Below are 22253 nucleotides of genomic sequence, written 5' to 3'. Positions count from 1 at the left end.
ATTAGATGATAATTTAAGAAGTAGTTGTAAAATTTATTTGAATTGATAATATATTTCCTTATAATTAAAAATTGTGATAGTTGATAAGAGATTGACAAGTGGCACATAGTAGTAGTTATTTATTAGAATAGTAAAATTATTATTAATATTTTTTAAGCATACTAATTAGCATCTGAATTTTAAAACCTATTACTATAATTTTAATAATAGGGGATCCAAATAAATCAATTAAAATACTAGTTGAAAATTAGAAGATGTATAATATAGCTTTTGGAGTACATGATTGAATTAACAAGTAAACATCATTACAAATTTGTGAAATAACAAAAAGAACAGGAATATGTCCTTTTTTTTACAATTTTTAAACATGTCAAACATTAAAGAGAGTATATAGTTTGTCACAAAGAATCAATCAACCGCATAAGTTTCACTTGAACAGTTTGTAATTAGCTTATACGACGACACAGAGTGATTCCATCACCAACCGGAAGTTGACAAATCTCCACTCTTGAGTCAGCAGCCAAGGCTTTGTTAAGCTCCAACACAAAATCTCTATAATATCTAACATACTTTCTAAGTGGAGCATCTGGTGGTGCCACCAAAGACCCATTCCAAAGGGTATTATCATAACCAATCACTCCACCAATTTTGACTAGATCGATTAACCTTTTATGATAGTTAAGATAGTTGTCTTTATCAGCGTCCACAAAGATAAAGTCAAATGATCCATGGAATTTTGCCTGTTAATCACATTCAAAAATATAAATTAATTTGTTATTTGAAACTAATTAGTTATTGAAAGAGTGTGTCACAAAAGTTTAAACACTTACATCTTCAACCATTTGATCAAGAAGAGGAAGAGCAGGACCTTCTCTAAAGTCAATCTTGTGAGCCACACCGGCTTTTTCAATAATCGGAAGGCCGATTTCATAATTCTCACGGTTTATATCCAACGCCAGTATCTTTCCATCTTCTGGGAGAGCAAGGGCCGTCGAAAGAAGGGAATAGCCAGTGTACACACCGATCTCCATCGTGTTCTTAGCATTTATAAGTTTAAGAAGTAAGTTCAAAAGTTGTCCTTCATCCGCAGAAGTTGTCATAAGATTCCTGCATTTAGTAACATTAATCATTAGTTATAGGACGTGCACCATCCTTAACATGTTGTGTCATGTGCATAATTAATGCATGTGTCACAATGAATATTTTGAAATGAATTAAGAGGCACATACCATGGGTGTTTAGCGGTGACCTCACGTAGCTCTTTCATGGCTTGTGGTTCTCTAGGGTAGACGCTGGTTTCAAGAATGTATTGGTAAAGTGCATCGCTTTGAAGGAGGCTTTTGTGGCCAACTTCTTGGTGTTTTGCGGGTTGAGTTTCTCCTGTGGAGGCCATTGATATATTAGATGTGATGAATTTGGTGATGTGTATGTTATTATCAAATGTAGAAGTGAGCCTGAGATGAAAGGATAAGTGCATGGGATTATATAGGGAGTAAGATAGAGGGGGTTAGAAGCATCGTGGAAGGTGGTGTAGTTGGCAGACTTGATCTATCATTGTAGTTGTTGACTTGGCCACCATAGTGGAAAATTAGAGTTGGTAAGCCAGTGGATGTATTTTATTCAAAGTTATATTTTATTTCTGGTTGGTGCTTAAATATGCATTTGTACTACCTTCGACCATTTCCATTTCGCAACTCGATGATGGGTTGGGTTGTCACCTTGGTTTAAAAAAACGCGTCTGAGGCGAGCCGAGACGAGAGGCGACCTAAGGCGAGGGCCTCTTCGCTTTATGCTAGTCAAGGCTAGCAATGTTCAAAAGGCGAGCATGAGGCGAGCTTTTTAGGCAAAAAGCGACCTAAAGCGAAGGTGAGACACTCGCCTTCGTACGCAAGTGGTTTTTAAGCATCTGAATGTTGTACAATATGCTTTTTTAGGTCGTATGTGTAGGTAGTTTATATATTAAATCATATATAATGTTTAAATATAGCTACATCATGAATCAAGATGTTAAAAACCCATGATATATACATATATAAAAATTATATAAATGCGTTCGCCTCGAGTATGAAAAGCTCTCGCTTTTGCGACTGGCGCTTCACACTTCTGTTTTAAACCCCGTCGCTTTTCTTCGCCTCTCGCTTTTTAAAACCACGGTTGCCACATGGTATTAAAAAAGAAACAAATTAACTTTATACATAGTTGATTCTCATAAACTAATTCATCAAAACAAAGTAGTTTGCAAATCATTTTTATTCATGTGTTATGCAATTACTAGTTCATGTTTTTTTAACAGTTGATAATAATATAGAAATTGGTTTTTGTTTAATAACTTAAATTGTTAGCTTTAAAAAAAAATTAAAAACACAACCGTATTTATTATTTTTTTCTAAACACTTATATATACATTTTATTAAAAAAGAGGTTCTTTCATAAATACGTACTTTTTTCTTATAGTTTTCCGATATAATATTTTTGTTTTGTAAACTTAGTATTTAAAGTTTTATTTTCTATATATTTTAAATAATTATAAATTATATTTATATAACAAAAATGTTGGTTGAGGTTGGATTGTGAATGAGAGTGAAACTTTAGACTAGGTTGGGTTGTGTTAGTTGATGAGAGGGAAATTAGTTTTTTATTAAAATTTGGATTGGGTTGGGTTGGGTTGGGTTGCGGGGGTGAGCAAGATAAGGGTCAGACCCTTGAAACCCTTTTACCCGACTCTTAAAACCCTTAATTAGACCCGAATATATAATATGGGTCGGGTAAAGGGTATTTAAATTTCACCTTAAAGGGCGAAAGGGGTTTCAAGGGTCCGGCCCTTTTTCAAACCCTTGACCCGTTTACTAGTTTCTCGATAGATATACATCATATTCGGATTAATCTGAAATGTAGGAGAGGTTTGTATTTTATATATGATTCATCATAAATTTCATAACTACTAAGAAAAATAAAAATAAAAGGCCATACTACTGATTCGAAACATATATATACGAAAATCTTTGTGAATGTGAATATTATTTGATCGGTTCAAATGGTTAATAAACTTTTGAAGTTAAAGTTTACTGCGTTATTAAATGAAAGTATAATTGTTCTAGGATTCATATATTAAAGTCACATATGAGATATGCAACTAGTAAATGCAGAAAAAAAGTTGTGATTACTGCTTTAAAGGATAAAGAGTTGGACCCTTGAAACCCTTATTTATACCCGACCCTTTTATTGTTTAGAGGGTATGATCTCGGGTCCACATTTCTTCCTAAAAGGGTAAAGGGTCCAAATAAAGTATTAGATAAAAGGGTAGGGTCTTACCCTTTAAACAGTTCTAGGGTTGCCAATGGAAATGCTCTTCCCTTCTGTTATCATGAATTTTAATTAATATTGGTTTTGTGATGTCTTTATATTTATATTTAGATTAAATAATATGTATTTTCTAGGTAGTTGAAGTTTTAAGAAATTACCAAAACTCACCAACAAACCTCCACATTTTTCAAGTTAGTTGAAGTTGAGTATCAAAAATGTTGGTTTTAAGATATTATCTTGGTTTATAATTTTTCTCGTCACTTTGTAGTTGGTATTTCATTTATTTTTTCTTTTGTTAATATTGCCTAACCATTTTAGATGTCGTTATCTAATTGACCATGCCTAGTTTCGGTAAGTTAATTCATTGCCTATTTTGAAGAATTCAACATTGCTATTTTGAAAATTTCCTCTATTATTTACCAGTTGCTACTAAGTATGCATATTTAGAGTATAGAATAATTATAAAATAAAAAAATTTCAAATAATAAGTTATGTTAGATTTTTTTTGACATAGCATGATGACCAAATCCAATCAATGCTGATAGTTAACAAGTAGTCTAACTTAAAGTGATCAAAAATCATAAAAGTTGTACTTTTCGGTCTAATCTAAATCCCAAATTATGAATTAACTAAGAGCATGTATAACGGACTCCAAAGTCCTAGCTCCGGTCCATTTGGCATAGAGGCGGACTCGTGAATCACAAACTTCATTGATGTAGCCTCCAACTCTGGATGGAAGGCTGGTAGCTGCAGACTGCAAACCGGACGAGCAAGTGGGTCCCCTCACTCAGGTACACATATATGTACCCATTATATTTATATAATTTTGTTAATTATTTTTTAGCAAAGTTTGTGAAGGATTGTTATTATAAAAGAAAATAAGTGTTTTTAAAGAAAGTTTGTAATTCAAGTTGGATCTAATGTAATTATTTGAAGAGATTTGTTGTTGCAGATGATACAATCCTAAATCACAATGTGATCTCAGGAAATAACTAAATTACTAAATTACCAACTCCCTACTCCTTATTCATATTTGACCAACTCAACACCTCCAAACGAAGGAACAACTACAACCCAAGGGAACCTCGGCCCGAAAGAGCTGCGTGAGGTCACTGCTAAACACCCTTGGTATGTGCTTTTTAGCATTGTTTTCACGATTGGATCGTGCCGGACTGGCTTGTCAAACCAATTGGACTAGTGAACTAGACCGAGAGGTTGGGTCGAATTTTTTAAAATTTTTTTCCCTTGAAAATCTCATTCCTGATTAATTTAGTACACTAGGCTCAAAATTTTATTTATTTGAATCTTAATATATTACTAAAATTGAAAATTTATATCAAAACATAATATATTATTTATAGTTTACCTTTTATACCATTCATTTGGTTTATAATTAGGTACAGCCAGCAAACAGGTAACGAATGGTTCTATCACACCATTTACTAATCGGGGCCAGGATAACATATGTGAAGGCCTAAAACTAACTAAAATTTTGAAGCTTTTTTTTATTATTTTTATGTGTATATATATGAATGAGATATAGTGATAATAATATGAGGCATTCATCCTTATCTGTGGCCAATTAGCGAGTTTATAATTCTAAAAGGCGTCTACTTTCAAAAACGCAAAATACATAGCCTCTATTTTAAATGGAGGCCTTATAAAACTGAAGTTCTAAAGCCTTGGCCTTATTTTGCTTACCCACAAGATGACCATATTAGTATATTACTGATAGATTTTTTATTTATTATTTTTTTTAATTTTTTTTACACCTATGCATAATTTTTTCTCCCTCATGTAGCTATGAAATATCTATGGGTGCATTTAGGTTTTCTTAACATTTCACTTATGCTATGATATATAGGAATCTAATGACAAAATCAGCTGATGGAAGGACAATTTCTTAATCTACTTCTCAAGCTCGATCATAAATGCCAAGAACACAATGGAGATCGGTGTTTACATAACTTATTCTCTACTTTCTACCGCCCTTGCTCTTCCAGAAGATGGAAAGTACTGGCTTTGGATATAAACAGTGAAAACTGCGTAATCGGTCTTCTGGTAAAGATAACTACCTTAACTATCACAAAAGATTAATCGATTTGATCAAAATTGGTGGTGTGATAGGCTACGATAACACCCTTTGGAATGGATCTTTAGTTGCTCCACCAGACGCACCACTCAGAAAATATGTAAGGTATTACAGTGATTTCGTGTTAGAGCTTAACAAAGCTTTAGCTATTGATCCGAGAGTGGAGATTTGTCAGCTTCATGTAGGTGATGGAATCACTTTATGTCACCGCATTAGTTAATCATATATCATGGGTTAAGTGTTATAATTACCCTATCTATATTCGTTTTGGTGTTTCATTCGTATATACCTCCAAAAGATATCATATGTACAATTATTTTCTTAATTTGACAAATGTTGATCTTACCTGTTCTTTTCTATTTATTTCATTTCCATATGCTAATTGCAAGATATTTTGAGATGAATCATAGTTATACCCGTTTTAAATTGAGAACTATTCTAGTCCACTAGATTTGTCTGGTTGCTTAAAAAGGAATTGATCTCTGAATTAGTTTCGTACAATACATTTTTTTTAAAATGCCTATACTATTTAAAATGAAAAGGGGTAACTTACAAGCCGCAAGAAAGCAATACATAAATAAAAGAAAATAAGGTAAATAAAAAATAAAAGCTCCTCCAAAGTCTCGTTTGTGACGCACCTCAAGTCTTAGGTGACAAGAAATTTGATCCCTAAGCTCGTTTGTGTGGGACGTACAAATGTGTAGCCACAAACAGAGATGGTGGCGGGCCTGTATTTTATAATATATATAATGTACAATGTAACATAAATAATGTGTAGGTTCCTGGACGGATCGTACACGGGATGTTCTCTAACAACGCAGGTGCGGAATCCCTGCGTAGGTAGGTTACGAGTGTAGATAAAGAATAACACAAGCAATGAATCAAACACGTAATATTATTAACCGAACACGTGACTCGTAGTCACTATTACAGACACTGGAACTAGCAAACACGTCTGCTTAAACTCGAACACTTGACTGAAACCCTAAACGAACAACCTTAAACTGTTTCGTCTGAAACAGTATATAAACACGACAACTTCGCCACAGGCGAAGTTGTCAATAACTTCGCTGATTCAACAAGTTCGCCATAGCGAACTTGTTGACAACTTCGCGCATTACAAAACAAACATAAACAAAACATAATTACATTACAGACTCGATTACAAATGCTAGACTATGAACTACTGACATACATGTACCAACAGACTCCCCCTTGGCAGTAGCTTCATATCTTGATCTTCAAATCTTGAGTCTTGTAATCTTTACCTCTACGCGTGCGCCCCTTCTCTCACACATACCGACACTACTCTTTGATATTTCCTAGCTTGATCCTTCCAAGCAGGAATGTAGAAGATCTTCTTGTTGTTGAGTACTTCCAGATCAGCTTGTGACAGGTTAACAAGATGCATCGGGTCGTAAACCCGAAGCAGTTCTTGTTCATCCTCGTCCTCCATTACTGCCTCTGCAGTCTCACAGTCCACAAACCACCATTTCAAATCTTTCAGCACATCTCGAGGCATAGCTTTCATGGGTACCTCCTTGATACATCGGACTGGTTTGTACTTCATCACCATCCACGGTTTACCATCTGCTCTCATACCTCTCTCTGTATCCTTCACTAATTTTCCCTTTTGTGGCTTTAGCAACTCAAACTTCTTTTCTTTTACTCCTTCTTTCCACATTATCTTCTCAATCATTCTAGCCATATTGTCGTTGTTTCGGTTTATCAGGCCCAACCTGGCCAAATCTTTTACTTCGCATTCAGGCAATGTGTTGAACGATCTCAACATTCTTTTGAAATATTGAACGCCATCATAACGCTTCACCACAAACAACTTGAGCTGTTCATCATAGATCCAACAAATAATCCCCTTTTTCGCCTCTGCATACCCTTTAATGTTGTAGCTCTTTCTGAACATGGTTGGAACAGCAGGCTTCTTGGTCTTGACAAACCAATGAGCATATTCTTCCTTCCATCTAGGCTGCTCTTCCCACACCGTCTCATCCAACACTGTTTCATCACCAACACCCGACTTTTCCACTTCGGGAATGTCATGCTCAACATCATCATCCATTATCTCACCTTCTTCTAACACATTTTCCACATTAATCCTTTCCCCAATCCTCTCAATCTCATCCACGGGCAACACGTCGTCATCATCCATAAACTCATCGTCTTCCTCATCATCCAACTCCTTTAAAGCATCGATAACGTCCTCAACATCAGCATCATCACCCATATCAACAACAACATCACCAGCTACATCTGTAGACTCCCCCTCAGTTGTGGAAGCCCCAAGAGCCTGAGAGGTTCTTGGCAGCTCACCACCTGCACCCGAAGGTGCATTGGGATCATCGTCATGATCTTCTCGTCTTTTCGTTCTCAACTCATCGCCCCTACACGTCTTCTCCCCCTGAGATGCCAAGTAATCCTTGAAGGCATCTATTATTCGTCCATGTTCTACCAGGAGGGCAGCTTGTAGTTGATTGGATTCCACTAGGCGTTCAATAGTCTTAGACTGTTCGGCAACAATACGCTCTAGTGATGTAATCCGTTCAGCATCTGAAGTAGGCAATGGAGTTGGTGGAACATCAGCAGAAGTGACCGCAGGTGGTACACTTGGTAACCCTGCAGTAGAGGTGATTGTCGACTCCACAAACCGTGCAACTACCACCGGTGGGTTAAGCGGTTGAGGTGGTAGGGACACAATTGTTGGTGCCGACGTATCGATCGCTGAAACCTGTGCAGTAGTAGGAATAAGAGACATACCAGATAAGGCAGGTGGAGCAAAACGTACTAGTCTTGAAGATTCTCCAGCTCCCGAACCTATCCCTCTCTGTTCTCTTCTTGAGCGTCTTAGCACAATCTGTACTGCCTCCTCTTCATCCACTTCATCCTCATCCTCCCCCACCGTTATCGGCCTCTTTCCCGTAGTCCGTTCACGAGACACCATAAGTCTTCTTGCCTCAGCAAACGTCTCGTCTAGATCAGAGTCAGCTACCGAAGTAGCTGCTCTGGTAACATCCATAAACTGAGGACCCGAGACATCCATATCAAACAAACCATGTCCACTAAAAGCAGCATCTAGATCAACGTTTTCAGCAGTGGACACAGCCTGAGATATAGTAGCTGGCACAGCAGCAGAAGATACAACAGGCGCAGCTGATACAGCATGAGGTGCTGCCGCCTGATGTGGTTGCGGATCCCTGAACTCGTCCCCTCCTGCAGGAACATACTCCGGGTTGATGAGATACCCGAAAAGTGGAGTATGCCTTGGACGGCGTTCAGGGTTGCTACGAGTGCTCGACGTCCTACATTGAGCAAAAATACGCTTTGTTACACACTCAACATATCGAATAGGGCGCCGTTGCGGTAGAGACGGAGCGACATGATTAATAATCATTTGAAGAAATCGCGGATACATGATAAATCGTTCGCGCGCCGTCGCCCGTCTCTGACGATCAATCTCATAGAAAATCATCTGACTAAACGAGTAACGACGATTGTAAGTCAGGGCCGTCATGGCAGATTGCATCGTCGCACCCATCCCGTCTGTTCCTGCTTTCCTGCCGGACATGCACACAATTAACACGTGCATCAGAAAGCGCCATTGGTCCAGCAGAAAGCCTTTCCTCCTCTGCGAGTCCCCCAGCGGACCCGAATAACCCATTCTCAAGTATGCTCCGTCACGGAAAGGAGCTACGAACTCCGTTGGGTCGTCTCGTGTCTCATCGCCGAACTGCAGAGCCAACCGAATGTCTTCCGAAGAAAACTGTATGTCTTGACCATTGACGGTTGCTCGCATCACAGGAGGCTCCGGTCTGCAATCATAATACACCGTCTGCCAGAAATCTTGAATGTTGGGCAGAGATATGGGTAGTGTATTAGTGATCGCGTGAAAAACTCGTGATCGTTGGAGAAATGTGATAATCTCCCTATAGTCTTCAACGCCTCGTGCGTCTGGATCCAAAGTAATGTATTGGTTATGAGCTGGAAAGAATTGTCGTTGCTCATCACCATCATCACCACCAGTTCCTCCAACTGCAGCCATATCTGCACAAAACAAAACAAGTTAGAGACGTTTTATGTAACTCACAAGTTCGCAGTGTAGCAAGTGCGAAGTTGTGATGTACAGGCGAATTTAAAGGTGAGGCGAAGTTGAGAACAACTTCGCTTCATCTGTAAGTTCGTCTATAAACTTATAAAAAATTTGAAATAGGCGAAGTTGTGTTCAAGGCGAAGTTATGGATAACTTCGCCATAGGCGAAATTAAGCTTCAAGCGAAGTTGTGGATAACTTCGCTGAAGGCGAACTTAAGCCACTGGCGAAGTTGAGAATAACTTCGCGTAAACCTTAACTTCGCCTGAATCTGAAACGCGACTGTTCAGATTCAAACAAGGTTTATCCGATGTTTCGGACCGATTTAACGATCTAACAATGAAGTCCAACATATTTCAATGGTGTTAGGACGAAAAGGTCGTCCATGAACACGTAACACAAATGTGAAAAACTTGGTTTCGAAGGTTCGACGACCCGAGGTCTCGAACCGGGTTAAACTATAACGAGAAAGATAGGATGATATTGACTACACATACCACTAGTATAATAGAAACAAGGAACACAAGATCGAAATTGAATGTTAACACGAGATCGCCGGAAAAAAAATTGATAATTGGTTATATGTTCGCCGGAAAGTTTGAAATATTTGTTACTGTTCCAGAAAAAAATTATTATATAGGGCAGAGTTGTGTCAGGCGAAGTTACGCATAACTTCGCCAAGGCGAAGTTAAGCATAACTTCGCCGAATTTAACAACTTCGCCCGTAATTTCAGAAACAGCCCTTTAAGTTTTGAATAATCCTGAATTGAACCTTATAAATTACCAAAAAGAGTTAAACAAATATGAACAAGACCTAGTAACCAACAATAAAATAATATAAAAACAAAGAAAACTTAGAAAAATTTTAACGAAATAAGGGATCAAATTTCAGTCTAGTCAGGGACCACTACGTTTTAGAAAAGATCCTAACAGGAATCATACTAACGATGTGACTGTCACTTAGATCCGTGTTTGGCTGTATTATGACATAGAGAAACAGGTTGTAAGCATGTAAATAACGTAAATGGTTCTCATCGTTTCTGTGATACGGATTAAGGTTCAGTTAAGCTCAAAAATTTAAGTTGGGAACATCTCAGAGATAATGATGTCTTCTATCTATTCTCAAAGCGTATTTGGCTATACCCAAGTCACCCCGAATTGACTTCGACCCATAGTGTCTGATTAACTTTTAGATACTCGTTGTCTGCTTCCCGTTTTCTTCTTACTCCAAACTTGAGAAATCTTGAGAAGTTTCGGTTCTCGTGTTTATTGTCACTATTTCTCATAAGTACAAAAATTATACATGTATATATATATATATATTTTTTTTTTTTTTTTTTTTTTTTAATCAAACATAAGAATTTTCATCGGAGTACTAAACTACTGCAAGTCCCTAATCTGGATCACTGCAGTGTCTTTAAATGCTTTCTTCACGGGAATCAGAACACTCACGGGCTCGTGTATGACTGGGTAGTTGCTTTTCTGCCTATCCTTCGAAAAGATATGTATGAAGACATACAAAACTCTTAAGAGGTTTCCACATAAATTCGAGTAAATTTAAGTTAGTATCACATCTACTTTTACGCACCATTAAAATTACCATGACATACAATGACTGTTCTAAAGCCTTTTAAGCTTAATAACTTCACTAGTTAGGCACACATAGTCAGTATATATATCATTTTCCAAGGTTGGATCAATTTTCTTTTAAACACAGCAAAGAACTTCTTACGAAGTAATAGACTTGAAAAGTAATTTCATTTCCCTAAAAAAATTTTGAATTCAATCACCCCAATCATGTCAAAGTCATCAGGTAAACGGCTATCCTGAAGATCCATTGGATCAGCTGGACCGACCACATACAAGTATGTGTCCTTCTTACTAAGAATGACCGACTAATTTTCAGCAACTGAAAGAAAAACATGTCAACACTGCCCCAGTTACTTTCAGTCTTCCGGTTAATGGCTATCCTCATTTCCTAAGTCGAAAACAAGGACCAAAACATATCCGAGGAGATGTCCATCAAACTGAGGTAACCGACTAATTTTAAGCAATAAAGATGCACTTATATTGGCTTTTTTTTTTTTTTTTTTTTTTTTTTTTTTTTTTTTTTTTTTTTTTTTGAATCAAAAACAAAGACATGGTTACTCGGGATTGATCATCCCATTAAGCTCAATTAGGTTTTGAAATCTGGATTTATCAAACGCTTTTGTAAACAAGTCAGCAAAATTTTCAAGTGTATCAACTTTTTCGATCTTGATCAGTTTCTTCTCAGCACAATCCCGTATGAAGTGATGACGAATGTCAATATGCTTAGTTTTACTGTGCTTCACGGGATTGTTAATTACTGAGATGGCGGCAGTGTTATCAATTAAAATAGGAGTGAGTAAGAAATTCAGACCATAGTCGCGCAATTGTTGCTGAATCCATAAAACCTGAGAGCAGCAGTTGGATGCTGCCATGTATTCAGCTTCGCAAGTTGAAATTGCAACTGATGTCTGTTTCTTGCACTGCCAGGAAACTAATCTTCCTCCAAGAAACTGACAGCCTCCTGTTGTTGACTTCCGACTCTGATTACAACCTCCATAATCAGAATCAGTATATGCCACCAGTTCAACGTCTCCTCCCTTTGGGTACCACAATCCTAGTTTCGGCTTGCCCTTGAGATACCGCAAAATCCTCTTCACACCTTTCATGTGAGATTCCTTTGGGTTTGCCTGAAAGCGAGCACAAAGACAAACAGAAAACATTATATCAGGCCTAGAAGCAGTTAAATACATTAAAGAACCTATTATCGCCCGATACAGAGTAGGGTCCACATCTGCGTCACCATCTGATTCAGCTCCCAATTTGTGATTGACGCAGATTGGAGTGTCATATGGAGAACTGTCCTCCATCTTGAATCTTTTCAGCACATCATGAACATACTTTGTTTGATGAATGAACATCCCATCTTTCTTCTGATCAACCTGCAATCCTAGAAAGAAAGTTAGTTCACCCATAGCACTCATCTCGAATCGTTTCTTCATGACAGCCTCAAAATCTTGACACATGGATACTCTTGATGCAGCAAAAATGATGTCATCCACGTAGACTTGAACCAGTAAGAAGTCACATCCTTCTCTCTTCACAAATAGCGTACTGTCGATCAAACCCCTTTCAAAACCATTTTCCAGCAAGTAGTCCGATAACGTTGAATACCAGGCACGAGGTGCCTGATGTAAACCATATAACGCCTTGCTCAACCTGTATACATGATCAGGAAAGTCTGGGTCAGGAAAACCCGGTGGTTGCTCAACATACACAACCTCGTCAACTTTCCCGTTAAGAAACGCACTCTTTACATCCAACTGAAACACCTTCATCTTTTTGAAAGCAGCAAACGCCAAAAACAATCGAATCGCTTCTAACCGGGCAACAGGAGCGAAAACCTCATTGTAGTCAATACCCTCTTGCTGATTAAAACCTTTAACAACCAGCCTCGCCTTATTTCTCACAATAATCCCCTTTTCATCTCTCTTGCACTTGAACACCCATTTCGTGCCTATAGCATGCACATTCTTTGGTTTTTCGACCAAAGTCCAAACTTCCATTTTCTCGAACTGAGCCAACTCTTCTTGCATAGCTTCGACCCACGAGCTTTCCTTCAAAGCCATTTGATAATTCTTCGGTTCAATTTGGCTTATGAAGCAAGAGTACAAACATTCATTCATAATACCTGTATCTTTAATGCTTGTATAAACACAGGTGTGCTCATTCAAGCTACTTCTGGTTTGTACACCAGAGGACACATCACCTATAATATTCTCCAATGGGTGATCTTTGTGAATTCTCGTGGTCGGAACAGCACCGACATGTAAATTGTCTTCCAAGTTTGAAGAGATCTCATCTATGGTTGTTTCTGGCTGAGAGTGAAAAGGATTAATAAATTCATCTTCAGTTGAGGCCGCAGGGGTATCGATTGTGTTTGATGTGGAAGGTTGAGATTTCTCAAAAATCTGATGTTGCAATATATTCTCTTCCTCATCAAGTATCATCTTCGTCACAGCTCTTTCGTCTTCTTCAGAAATTTCCAAATTAGGTACGTTAAACGACTTAAAAAGTTTAACATAGTCAAACAGCTCAGCAGGTCCATTGCTTGGTTTTGGCGGTTGGTAACTAGTAATGTCGGTGTTACAAACCACCTCCACCTTGCAAGTTGTTGTATTGAAGACCCGTCTGTTGGGAGTCCCAACAACATAACCGACTAGGATTCCCTCATCGGCTACTTCACCAAATTTCGAGTTAGTCTTCAAAATCGAACAAGGAGAACCAAATGGTTCAAGACCGCACAAGTTGGGCTTCCTACCGTGCATAAGCTCGTAACAAGTTTTTCCAAGTCTCTTAACTGTTAACACCCGATTCAGAACATAGCAGGCTGTAGCCACTGCTTCAGCCCAGAACATCACAGGAAGCTTTGAGTCTGCCAGCATAGTTCTGGCTCCTTCAATCAACGTTCGGTTCTTCCTTTCAGCTACTCCGTTCTGTTGTGGCGTATACGGAGCGCTGTATTGATGCTCAATACCCTTCTGTAGACAAAAGATTTCCATCTCAAAGTTCTTGAACTCTGTCCCATTGTCGCTTCTGATGAATTTAACTGATTTACTCATGACATTCTCGACTTTTGTAATGAGATTCTTTACCATCTGAGTCGTCTCGTCTTTCGTTTTCAGAAAATATACCCACGAGTATCGCGAGTAATCATCAGTTATCACCAAGCAGTAAGAAGTACCGCCTAGACTTTGTACATTCACCGGACCGAAGAGATCCATATGAAGTAGTTCTAGAGTACCAGCAATTGAGTTGATCGTCTTGGTGAGATGGCTTTTCTTGTGTTGTTTTCCCTTCTTGCACGCTATGCATTTATCTTCAAAGTTAAAACTCTTTAAGGGAACGCCCATCACAAGCCCATTTTTGACAATGAAGTTCATCTTACGAAGATGAATATGTCCCATTCTCCTGTGCCATAACTCTGATTCTGATTCGCTTGCCTTTGTCATTAAACAGGATTCTCTGGTGGCCATTTCAGTAGACCTCATATCCATCACGTATGTATTCGTTTCACGTGGAGCTTTCATTACTATCCATTCTTCTGGTATATGAAAACCAGGCTTCAATACAATCGCTTCATTCTTAGTGAAATGGACAGTGTATTCTTTATCACAGATCTGCGACACACTCAGCAGATTGTGCTTTAATTCCTCCACAAAGTTTACATTTTCAAGTGTCATTCTCCCATTCGACACAGTTCCTCTCCCAGTTATTCTTCCTCCGCTTTCACCAGCAAAACTAACTCTAGCTCCCTGAACAGGTTTTAAGTCATGCAACAAGTGTTTGTTGCCTGTCATGTGCCTGGAACAGCCGCTATCTACAATCCAAAGATTGTTTGCAGCCCTGTTCAACTGTTCCTGCACCATAAAACAGAGAGTTAGAATCTTGGGACCCAAGACCAATTGGTCTTGGATCGATACGTCCCGTACCCTGGCTTTCTTAAGTTAGCATCAGGATAATTTCTGTAAGTCCTGTTGGGGAATCTCCCTGCAGATTGTGTGTAATGCCTTCCAAACCTTTGAGAATTGAAGGTGTTATATCTTGAGGTTTGGTTGTAAAACTGAGGTTGGTTTTTATGAAAACTTGAATTCGTTACATTTTGCCATTTTTTAAAGTTTTCATTTTTAGCAGTAACAAAATGACGCTTATACTCAGTTTTATTTGGCTTCACACCTCTTAATCTTGGCTCCAGAGGGCAATCAGCAACTAAATGCCCTAATTTGTTACATCTAAAGCAACACCGACTCTCCAATTTCTTGTCAAATGTTGGTTTGGATGTAGAGGTAGTGTTACCAGCCGTTCGTCTCACATAAGGTGGGACGTACGGATTGAGTGGAGAACTCTTTTTAGAAACTTTATTTTTATCTCCATCGGTGGGTAACCCTACCTTCTCTTTTGTCTGATCAGATTCAGACAACTTATCCGAATCCGATGAGACTGGACTCAAAACAGAATTATTCACATTAGAAACTTTTGAGCTTGTTTCTCCACAGCTAACACTTGGTTTTGTAATCTTGATTGGAGTTGTCTGAGGAACTTCGAAATCGACAGATTTCTGAACACTCGGATTATAAGTATAGTTGTGGTTAAAGGGTGGTGGAACTTCATTATATCCGATTCCTCCCCTCTTTGCAGAGGTACCTGGATCACTCACGAGGTGATCAAGGATGGCTGAGGAATTCCTGAACTGCTCAAGTTTGCGGTTCAGTTCCACCACCTTTACCTGGTGGTCAGCAATCTGTTTATCTCGATCAGCAATCACTTTAGTTTTTTCCTCCAAAACTTCATAACTAAGATCAATTATTTCAATTTTCTCAGCAAGTTTAATTTTTAAGCTTTGAACGTCTTTTTCACATGCTTTTATTTTAATTTTATAACTCGTTTCTCTTGCTTTCGTAAAATGGTGATCTTCTTTAATAGTTTTAAAGTCAGCATCTAAATGGACATACTGATCAGTTATTGTTTTAAGTTGCTCAGACAAATTCTCACAACTAGTACAAATAGTTTTAGGACTTACCTCGGAGCGATTATCTTTGTCATTTGCCATGAAAGCGGTTTCTTCTTCATTTGCTTTCTCCATTTCTTCAACCTTCTCACATTTTTCAGCTTCAGACTCAGCCATGTTTGCTTGCTCACCAGAACCACTTGAGCGTTGATTCCAGTTGTACTCTCCTGCCTCTCTGGTTAACATGGCATTTATCTCTCTGTTAACTCCTGAGTGTTGTGTAGGTCGACCTTGTCCTCGTTCAACCCTCTCATTTCGGCATTCCTTGGCAAAGTGCCCGTACTGTTGACAATTATAGCACCTTACCTTGGACTTGTCGAACCCGGGCCGACCACCAACAAACTTTCTCCCCGTCTTATTCATGAAACGCTTGACTCGCCTCACTATCATGGCCATTTGCCATTGCAAATCCATCTCCTCCAGATCATCAGCATCGATCTGGTCGTAGTCCTCATCCAGAACAGCAGGGTCCACAATCTTCCCCTGGATGTAGTTTTCATAGGAAGCAATAAATGATGCATAGACTGCAAACTGCTCTTCAGCAGATTTTACACTCATAGGCATCTTGGAATAACTATTGCTAGATGCATTTGCAGAAAAACTACTTGTGGATGCTTGAGGCTTTGAAGTACTAGATCCTCCAGCAACGAAACATACATCACCATTCGTGTTTACAGAAACTTTTCCTTCATGAGACGAGTCAGAGCCTGACTCCCCTTTCGAGTAAAAAGCAGCAGATTCAGGCCTTGAACTTGAGCCTGAGTTAACCTTAGCACCATACATACCAGGGTCTTGTATCTGATCTGTTGGTGTTTCCTTTCGAACCATATTAAGCTCATAAGTTCTGAGCTTGTTTACTGCCGTTTCAAGATCACAATTTGGAAAGTCTCTGTCTTCCCTCATAAGGACGGTGTACATTTCCCACTTCGGTGGGAGAGCATCGAGAAGCTTTTCAACGATCTCTTCTTCTCGGTAAGCGATTGAATAATTGCTGAGCTCTGTCATTAGATGATAGTATCTGGTGATAATATCATCCAGCGATTCGTTCTTCAAAAATTTGAAGACGGAGAACTGGGTCTTCAAAAGTTTTACCTTCGATGCACGGATACCCACATTCCCCTCGAATCTATTTTCAAGAGCATCCCAAAGCTCTCTTGCAGAAGTGTACTTTCGGAACGTATGGAGAACCTCTTGAGGAAGTGCCATTGTTATCGCAGCATGGGCCTTGCTTTCGGCCTCGTACATTTTCTTTTCTTCCTCCTCCATTTTGCTGTACTTCTTAACCACATCGCGACCTTCGTATTGCGCAGTTGGAGGGATATATCCATCCTGGATGCACACCCACATTTTGGCATCCTGGTATTTGATGTATTGGATGAATCTGTCCTTCCATGCCACGAAGTCAGTTCCCTTCATCAGCCTCGGGGCCTTAGTGGCAGACCCCGCTTCTACTTCCATCTTGACCAAGTCGGAGATATTGATCGACGACATCCTTGCAAAAACCTGAAAAAAAAAACCTGGAAAAACAAAAAAAATATTAAAACAGCTCAGTTGGCGAAGTTAAGAATAACTTCGCTTGAAGGTTAACTTCGCTGAAAGAGAACTTCGCTGAGATCTTAAATTCGCTTGATTTGGGCGAAGTTAAGAATAACTTCGCTTAGCTCTGGCGAACTTATGAGTTGAGCGAACTTGGGTTTGAAGCGAAGTTGCGGATAACTTCGCTAAGGCGAACTTATGAAGTGAGCGAAGTTGTAGTTAACTTCGCTAATCCTTATATCTTCGCCAAAAACCCTAATTCCAGCGACGGCAACTTCGCCTGAAGAATGGTAACTTCGCCCGATGAACGGTAACTTCGCCCGATGAACAGGGAAGTTTGTTCAGATCTGTTTTCGTCAATCCAGCAGCTCCCGATCAATGCAAAGGCTTGAAAATGACTGTCAAGCACTAGCAAAACTCAATCCCAACAAAAACACGTCCCGCGAATAGGTCAAACGAGACGTTTTCTACACCCGCGTGAAATCCCGAACCTCACAATCGAGCCGATTGGCTCTGATACCAATTGTAGGTTCCTGGACGGATCGTACACGGGATGTTCTCTAACAACGCAGGTGCGGAATCCCTGCGTAGGTAGGTTACGAGTGTAGATAAAGAATAACACAAGCAATGAATCAAACACGTAATATTATTAACCGAACACGTGACTCGTAGTCACTATTACAGACACTGGAACTAGCAAACACGTCTGCTTAAACTCGAACACTTGACTGAAACCCTAAACGAACAACCTTAAACTGTTTCGTCTGAAACAGTATATAAACACGACAACTTCGCCACAGGCGAAGTTGTCAATAACTTCGCTGATTCAACAAGTTCGCCATAGCGAACTTGTTGACAACTTCGCGCATTACAAAACAAACATAAACAAAACATAATTACATTACAGACTCGATTACAAATGCTAGACTATGAACTACTGACATACATGTACCAACATAATGTTTGAAAAATGATGTAGTGTTGAAAATGAAATGAGTTTTTGTGAATGTATGAATTAATTTAACGTGCTAGCTGACATGACGCGCTTATATGTCTAGCGTTGAAAATGTTGTGAAGAACCGTTACTGAGTAGTGAGTTGACATTACAAGTATGAGACTTGGTCAAATTTTAAATTAAGGAACTTCACTATAAATAGAACAAAATAAAGCCAAACAACGCAACAAGTTTACTAACTCCCATATATTTTTACTGTCAATTGCTGTTGGCCACCAACTTACTATTTATAGTGAAGTCGAACATGTGCACGTATCACCGCGTCTTTCATGTTGTTGACTCAAATCATGATAATAACATACAATAAAACGGAGATACAACGAGATGTTAAAAACACTTGTCCACGTATCACCGTGGCTTTTATGTTTTCAACACCAAAAAAATAAGGAGGCGACCGGAACGCTCGCATACGACAACTTAAAGTGTCGGCTCATATAACTCGAGTTGCTTGACTTAGAAACCAACACTAAACCCAATCATCCCAGGTAAGTAAATCACCTTCGATTCTTGGAATCTTTTTGTCAAATGATCGAATCAAGTGTTTCGTTCCCTACGGTCGTCACAAAACAAATTATAGAAGCTAGCTTTAAGGAGATTGTAAACAATGAGATCCAAGTTAAGCTTGTGATCCATAAAACACAATATAAAAACTAATGTTTTGTTTTAAGGTAAAATACCTTAGAATACTATTGAAAGTGCGTGTATGTGTACATTTATGATGAGATAGATTTTTAAACAAGTTTATAAATAATTAATAAATGCAATAAACAATCAAGTAGGGTAAACACGTATGAGCACACGTATAGGGACCCTAGAGCATAAACTATACTAGGCTGTTACGTCTAACCACCTATCCTATAGTCGATGGCTCTGATACCAATCTGTCACACCCCGACCAGTGAAGGCGGAAACGTCGAGGCGCGACATGATTGCTCATTGCACAATGACACTATAAAGTTAGAATATTTAAACAACTCATTTAAATCCATATCATCATAAATAACACAACAATTTTCATACAAAATGCCAAATAGATAGATAAACAAATAACTTGTTCTTTTATTTTCTAATAACCTAAAGCCAAGATAATAAGTTTCTTCAAGTAATCCAATCAAGCTAACATCAAACATGTAACATTGCATAAAATAGAGTTTGTAAACACGAAGGTTGGTGAGCAATTTTCATAGTTTTGGACAATAAGTATATAGTATGAAATCCACAACTAGTATATGAAAAAAATAAATAATAGCAACAATTTAGAAAATAAAACCGTCAATAAGAATACATTGACGAACCGTCAATAAGAATACATTGACGACAATAATGAAATCGTCAATAAGAATACATTGACGACACCTTTCTATATGGGGATACCATATATACTCGGAATTAACGTATGATCATACTTTGATGAGGCTACCCGCCTTAGCATTCAAGAATTTGCACATAATCATGTAAAGCATATAACACCAAATCGAGCATTTATTTAAGTAAACATATACAATACGTGTTGTGGTTTAAGACTCAAGTATAAATCGTTTGAATTTGAATAAGTATGCAATGTCACCCCCAAAACGAAAGATGGAAAACGGGGGATGAAAAAGTACTCACATTAACAAGTAACTTGAAAGATAGTGTCGTGAATAATCGGAGAGATCGGTTTAACGAGCAACACCTATATTAAACGGGTCTTGTGTTAGTAGGTAATCTTGGAAGGTTTTAAAATAAAATACATGACAAATAAAGTAAATAAATAAAGTTTAGGATTTAAAATGTAACTATTTGAGAAATTAAATAAACGAGTTTTGTAAAATAAGTTTACTCGAAACCGGGTCTCGGTATTCTATTCATTAGTTTTTTTCTTTTTTTACTCAACCTATGTTAAGTAATAATGTGGGTTAAAATGCGATATTGCAAAACCCTTGGTTATAAGAATACCAAAACGAGGTTTAAACGAGTGTTCGGGTTTTTCGGTTCGAGACTTGATAATTGACCAAGCTCACAGTTAACTTCCCAAAATAATAAATGTTATGAGATAACTCAATAAAATCAAAATAGACATAACCAAGTATGTAGTTCTATTGTGAAGAACCTTAACGTTCGTTAAGCGAGTATACGACGTTATCGGTTCGAACTTGTTATAAGATCAAGTTGGTTACCGACATGCCAAGTATGTTTAGAAATTAACTAAAATTGATTTAAAATATAATCTTGAAGAAAAATATGAGTTTTGGTGGCTAAAAACACACTTTTGTGTCTTAAGCGAGTGAACTCGGTTTAGTTCGGTTTTTGGTTCGGTCCTTGACTCGGAATAAGACCGAGGATGGTTACCACATACCCAATTACCATGGAACTTGTAAAATAACTTATAAATAATAATACTCAAGTTTTACGTTCAAAAAGTTAACAATAAAGCTTTTAAACAAAAGTTCGGTTTTTGGTTCGGTCCTTGACTCGGAATAAGACCGAGGATGGTTAGCACATACCCAATTACCATGGAACTTGTAAAATAACTTATAAATAATAATACTCAAGTTTTACATTCAAAAAGTTAACAATAAAGCTTTTAAACAAAAGTTCGGTTTTTGGTTCGGTCCTTGACTCGGAATAAGACCGAGGATGGTTACCACATACCCAATTACCATGGAACTTGTAAAATAACTTATAAATAATAATACTCAAGTTTTACATTCAAAAAGTTAACAATAAAGCTTTTAAACAAAAGTTCGGTTTTTGGTTCGGTCCTTGACTCGGAATAAGACCGAGGATGGTTACCACATACCCAATTACCATGGAACTTGTAAAATAACTTATAAATAATAATACTCAAGTTTTACATTCAAAAAGTTAAGAATAATGCTTTTAAACAAAAGTTCGGTTTTTGGTTCGGTTCTCAACTCGGGATGAAACCGAGGCTAGTCACCACATACCCAATTACCATGGAACTTGTAAAATAACTTATAAATAATAATACTCAAGTTTTACATTCAAAAAGTTAACAATAAAGCTTTTAAACAAAAGTTCGGTTTTTGGTTTGGTCCTTGACTCGGAATAAGACCGAGGATGGTTACCACATACCCAATTACCATGGAACTTGTAAAATAACTTATAAATAATAATACTCAAGTTTTACATTCAAAAAGTTAACAATAATGCTTTTAAACAAAAGTTCGGTTTTTGGTTCGGTTCTCAACTCGGGATGAAACCGAGGCAAGTCACCACATACCCAATACCATGGAACTTGACAAATATGAACAGTAAACTAAAATATGTAGAAGTTAAGCAAGTATAATAAGTTATATGGTTAGATTTGTTAAATATATAAACAAGGACTACAAAGTCCTCCATGTAATCTTGCCTTACTAGCCCGACATTTCAACCGGCCGAGACCGGAGAAATGAAAGACCGAAGGTAAACAAGGAGTGTATATTATATATATGTTGTAACATCAAGCTTTAAGTGTTGAGAAGTTAGTTAAAATGAAAGATTAGCTTATGAAGAACAACCTTAGAATTCAAGAATTTGAGAGAGAAATGAAGAAATGAGCAAGCACAAATGAAGAAGATGGGTGTGTATATATAGAGTAAGTTGAATTGGTCTTTCATAAAGGG

At 37.9% G+C, this 22253-nt stretch overlaps 1 protein-coding gene across 1 annotated transcript; it reads right to left on the bottom strand.

Moving 5' to 3' along the window:
- Positions 1 to 304: 304 nt before the first annotated feature.
- LOC143626341 (caffeoyl-CoA O-methyltransferase-like) lies at positions 305 to 1495 on the bottom strand. The gene is made up of 3 exons (XM_077096470.1): positions 1230 to 1495; positions 831 to 1107; positions 305 to 740 (listed from the first exon to the last, which is right to left on the bottom strand). The coding sequence occupies exons 1-3, from the start codon at positions 1475 to 1477 to the stop codon at positions 447 to 449; spliced, it is 819 nt and encodes a 272-aa protein (XP_076952585.1). The 5' UTR covers positions 1478 to 1495; the 3' UTR covers positions 305 to 446.
- Positions 1496 to 22253: the final 20758 nt, after the last annotated feature.

This window comes from Bidens hawaiensis, unplaced genomic scaffold, assembly GCF_021521415.1.
Source record: "Bidens hawaiensis isolate Kalapana, Puna unplaced genomic scaffold, B.hawaiensis_p1.1 tig00004357_1, whole genome shotgun sequence".
NCBI lineage: Eukaryota > Viridiplantae > Streptophyta > Magnoliopsida > Asterales > Asteraceae > Bidens > Bidens hawaiensis.
The sequence above is the reverse complement of the archived record's forward strand: the minus strand, read 5'-3'. Positions and strand labels throughout refer to the sequence as shown.

What these genes read in the sequence shown, in the direction of transcription:
- LOC143626341 (XM_077096470.1), bottom strand. Translation starts at nt 1,477, where the DNA reads ATGCACTTATCCTTTCATCTCAGGCTCACTTCTACATTTGATAATAAC. An exon ending in GTCACCGCTAAACACCCATG is followed by an intron (nt 1,108 to 1,229) that starts GTATGTGCCTCT and finishes TACTAAATGCAG; the next exon opens with GAATCTTATGACAACTTCTG. An exon ending in TTGATCAAATGGTTGAAGAT is followed by an intron (nt 741 to 830) that starts GTAAGTGTTTAA and finishes TGTGATTAACAG; the next exon opens with GCAAAATTCCATGGATCATT.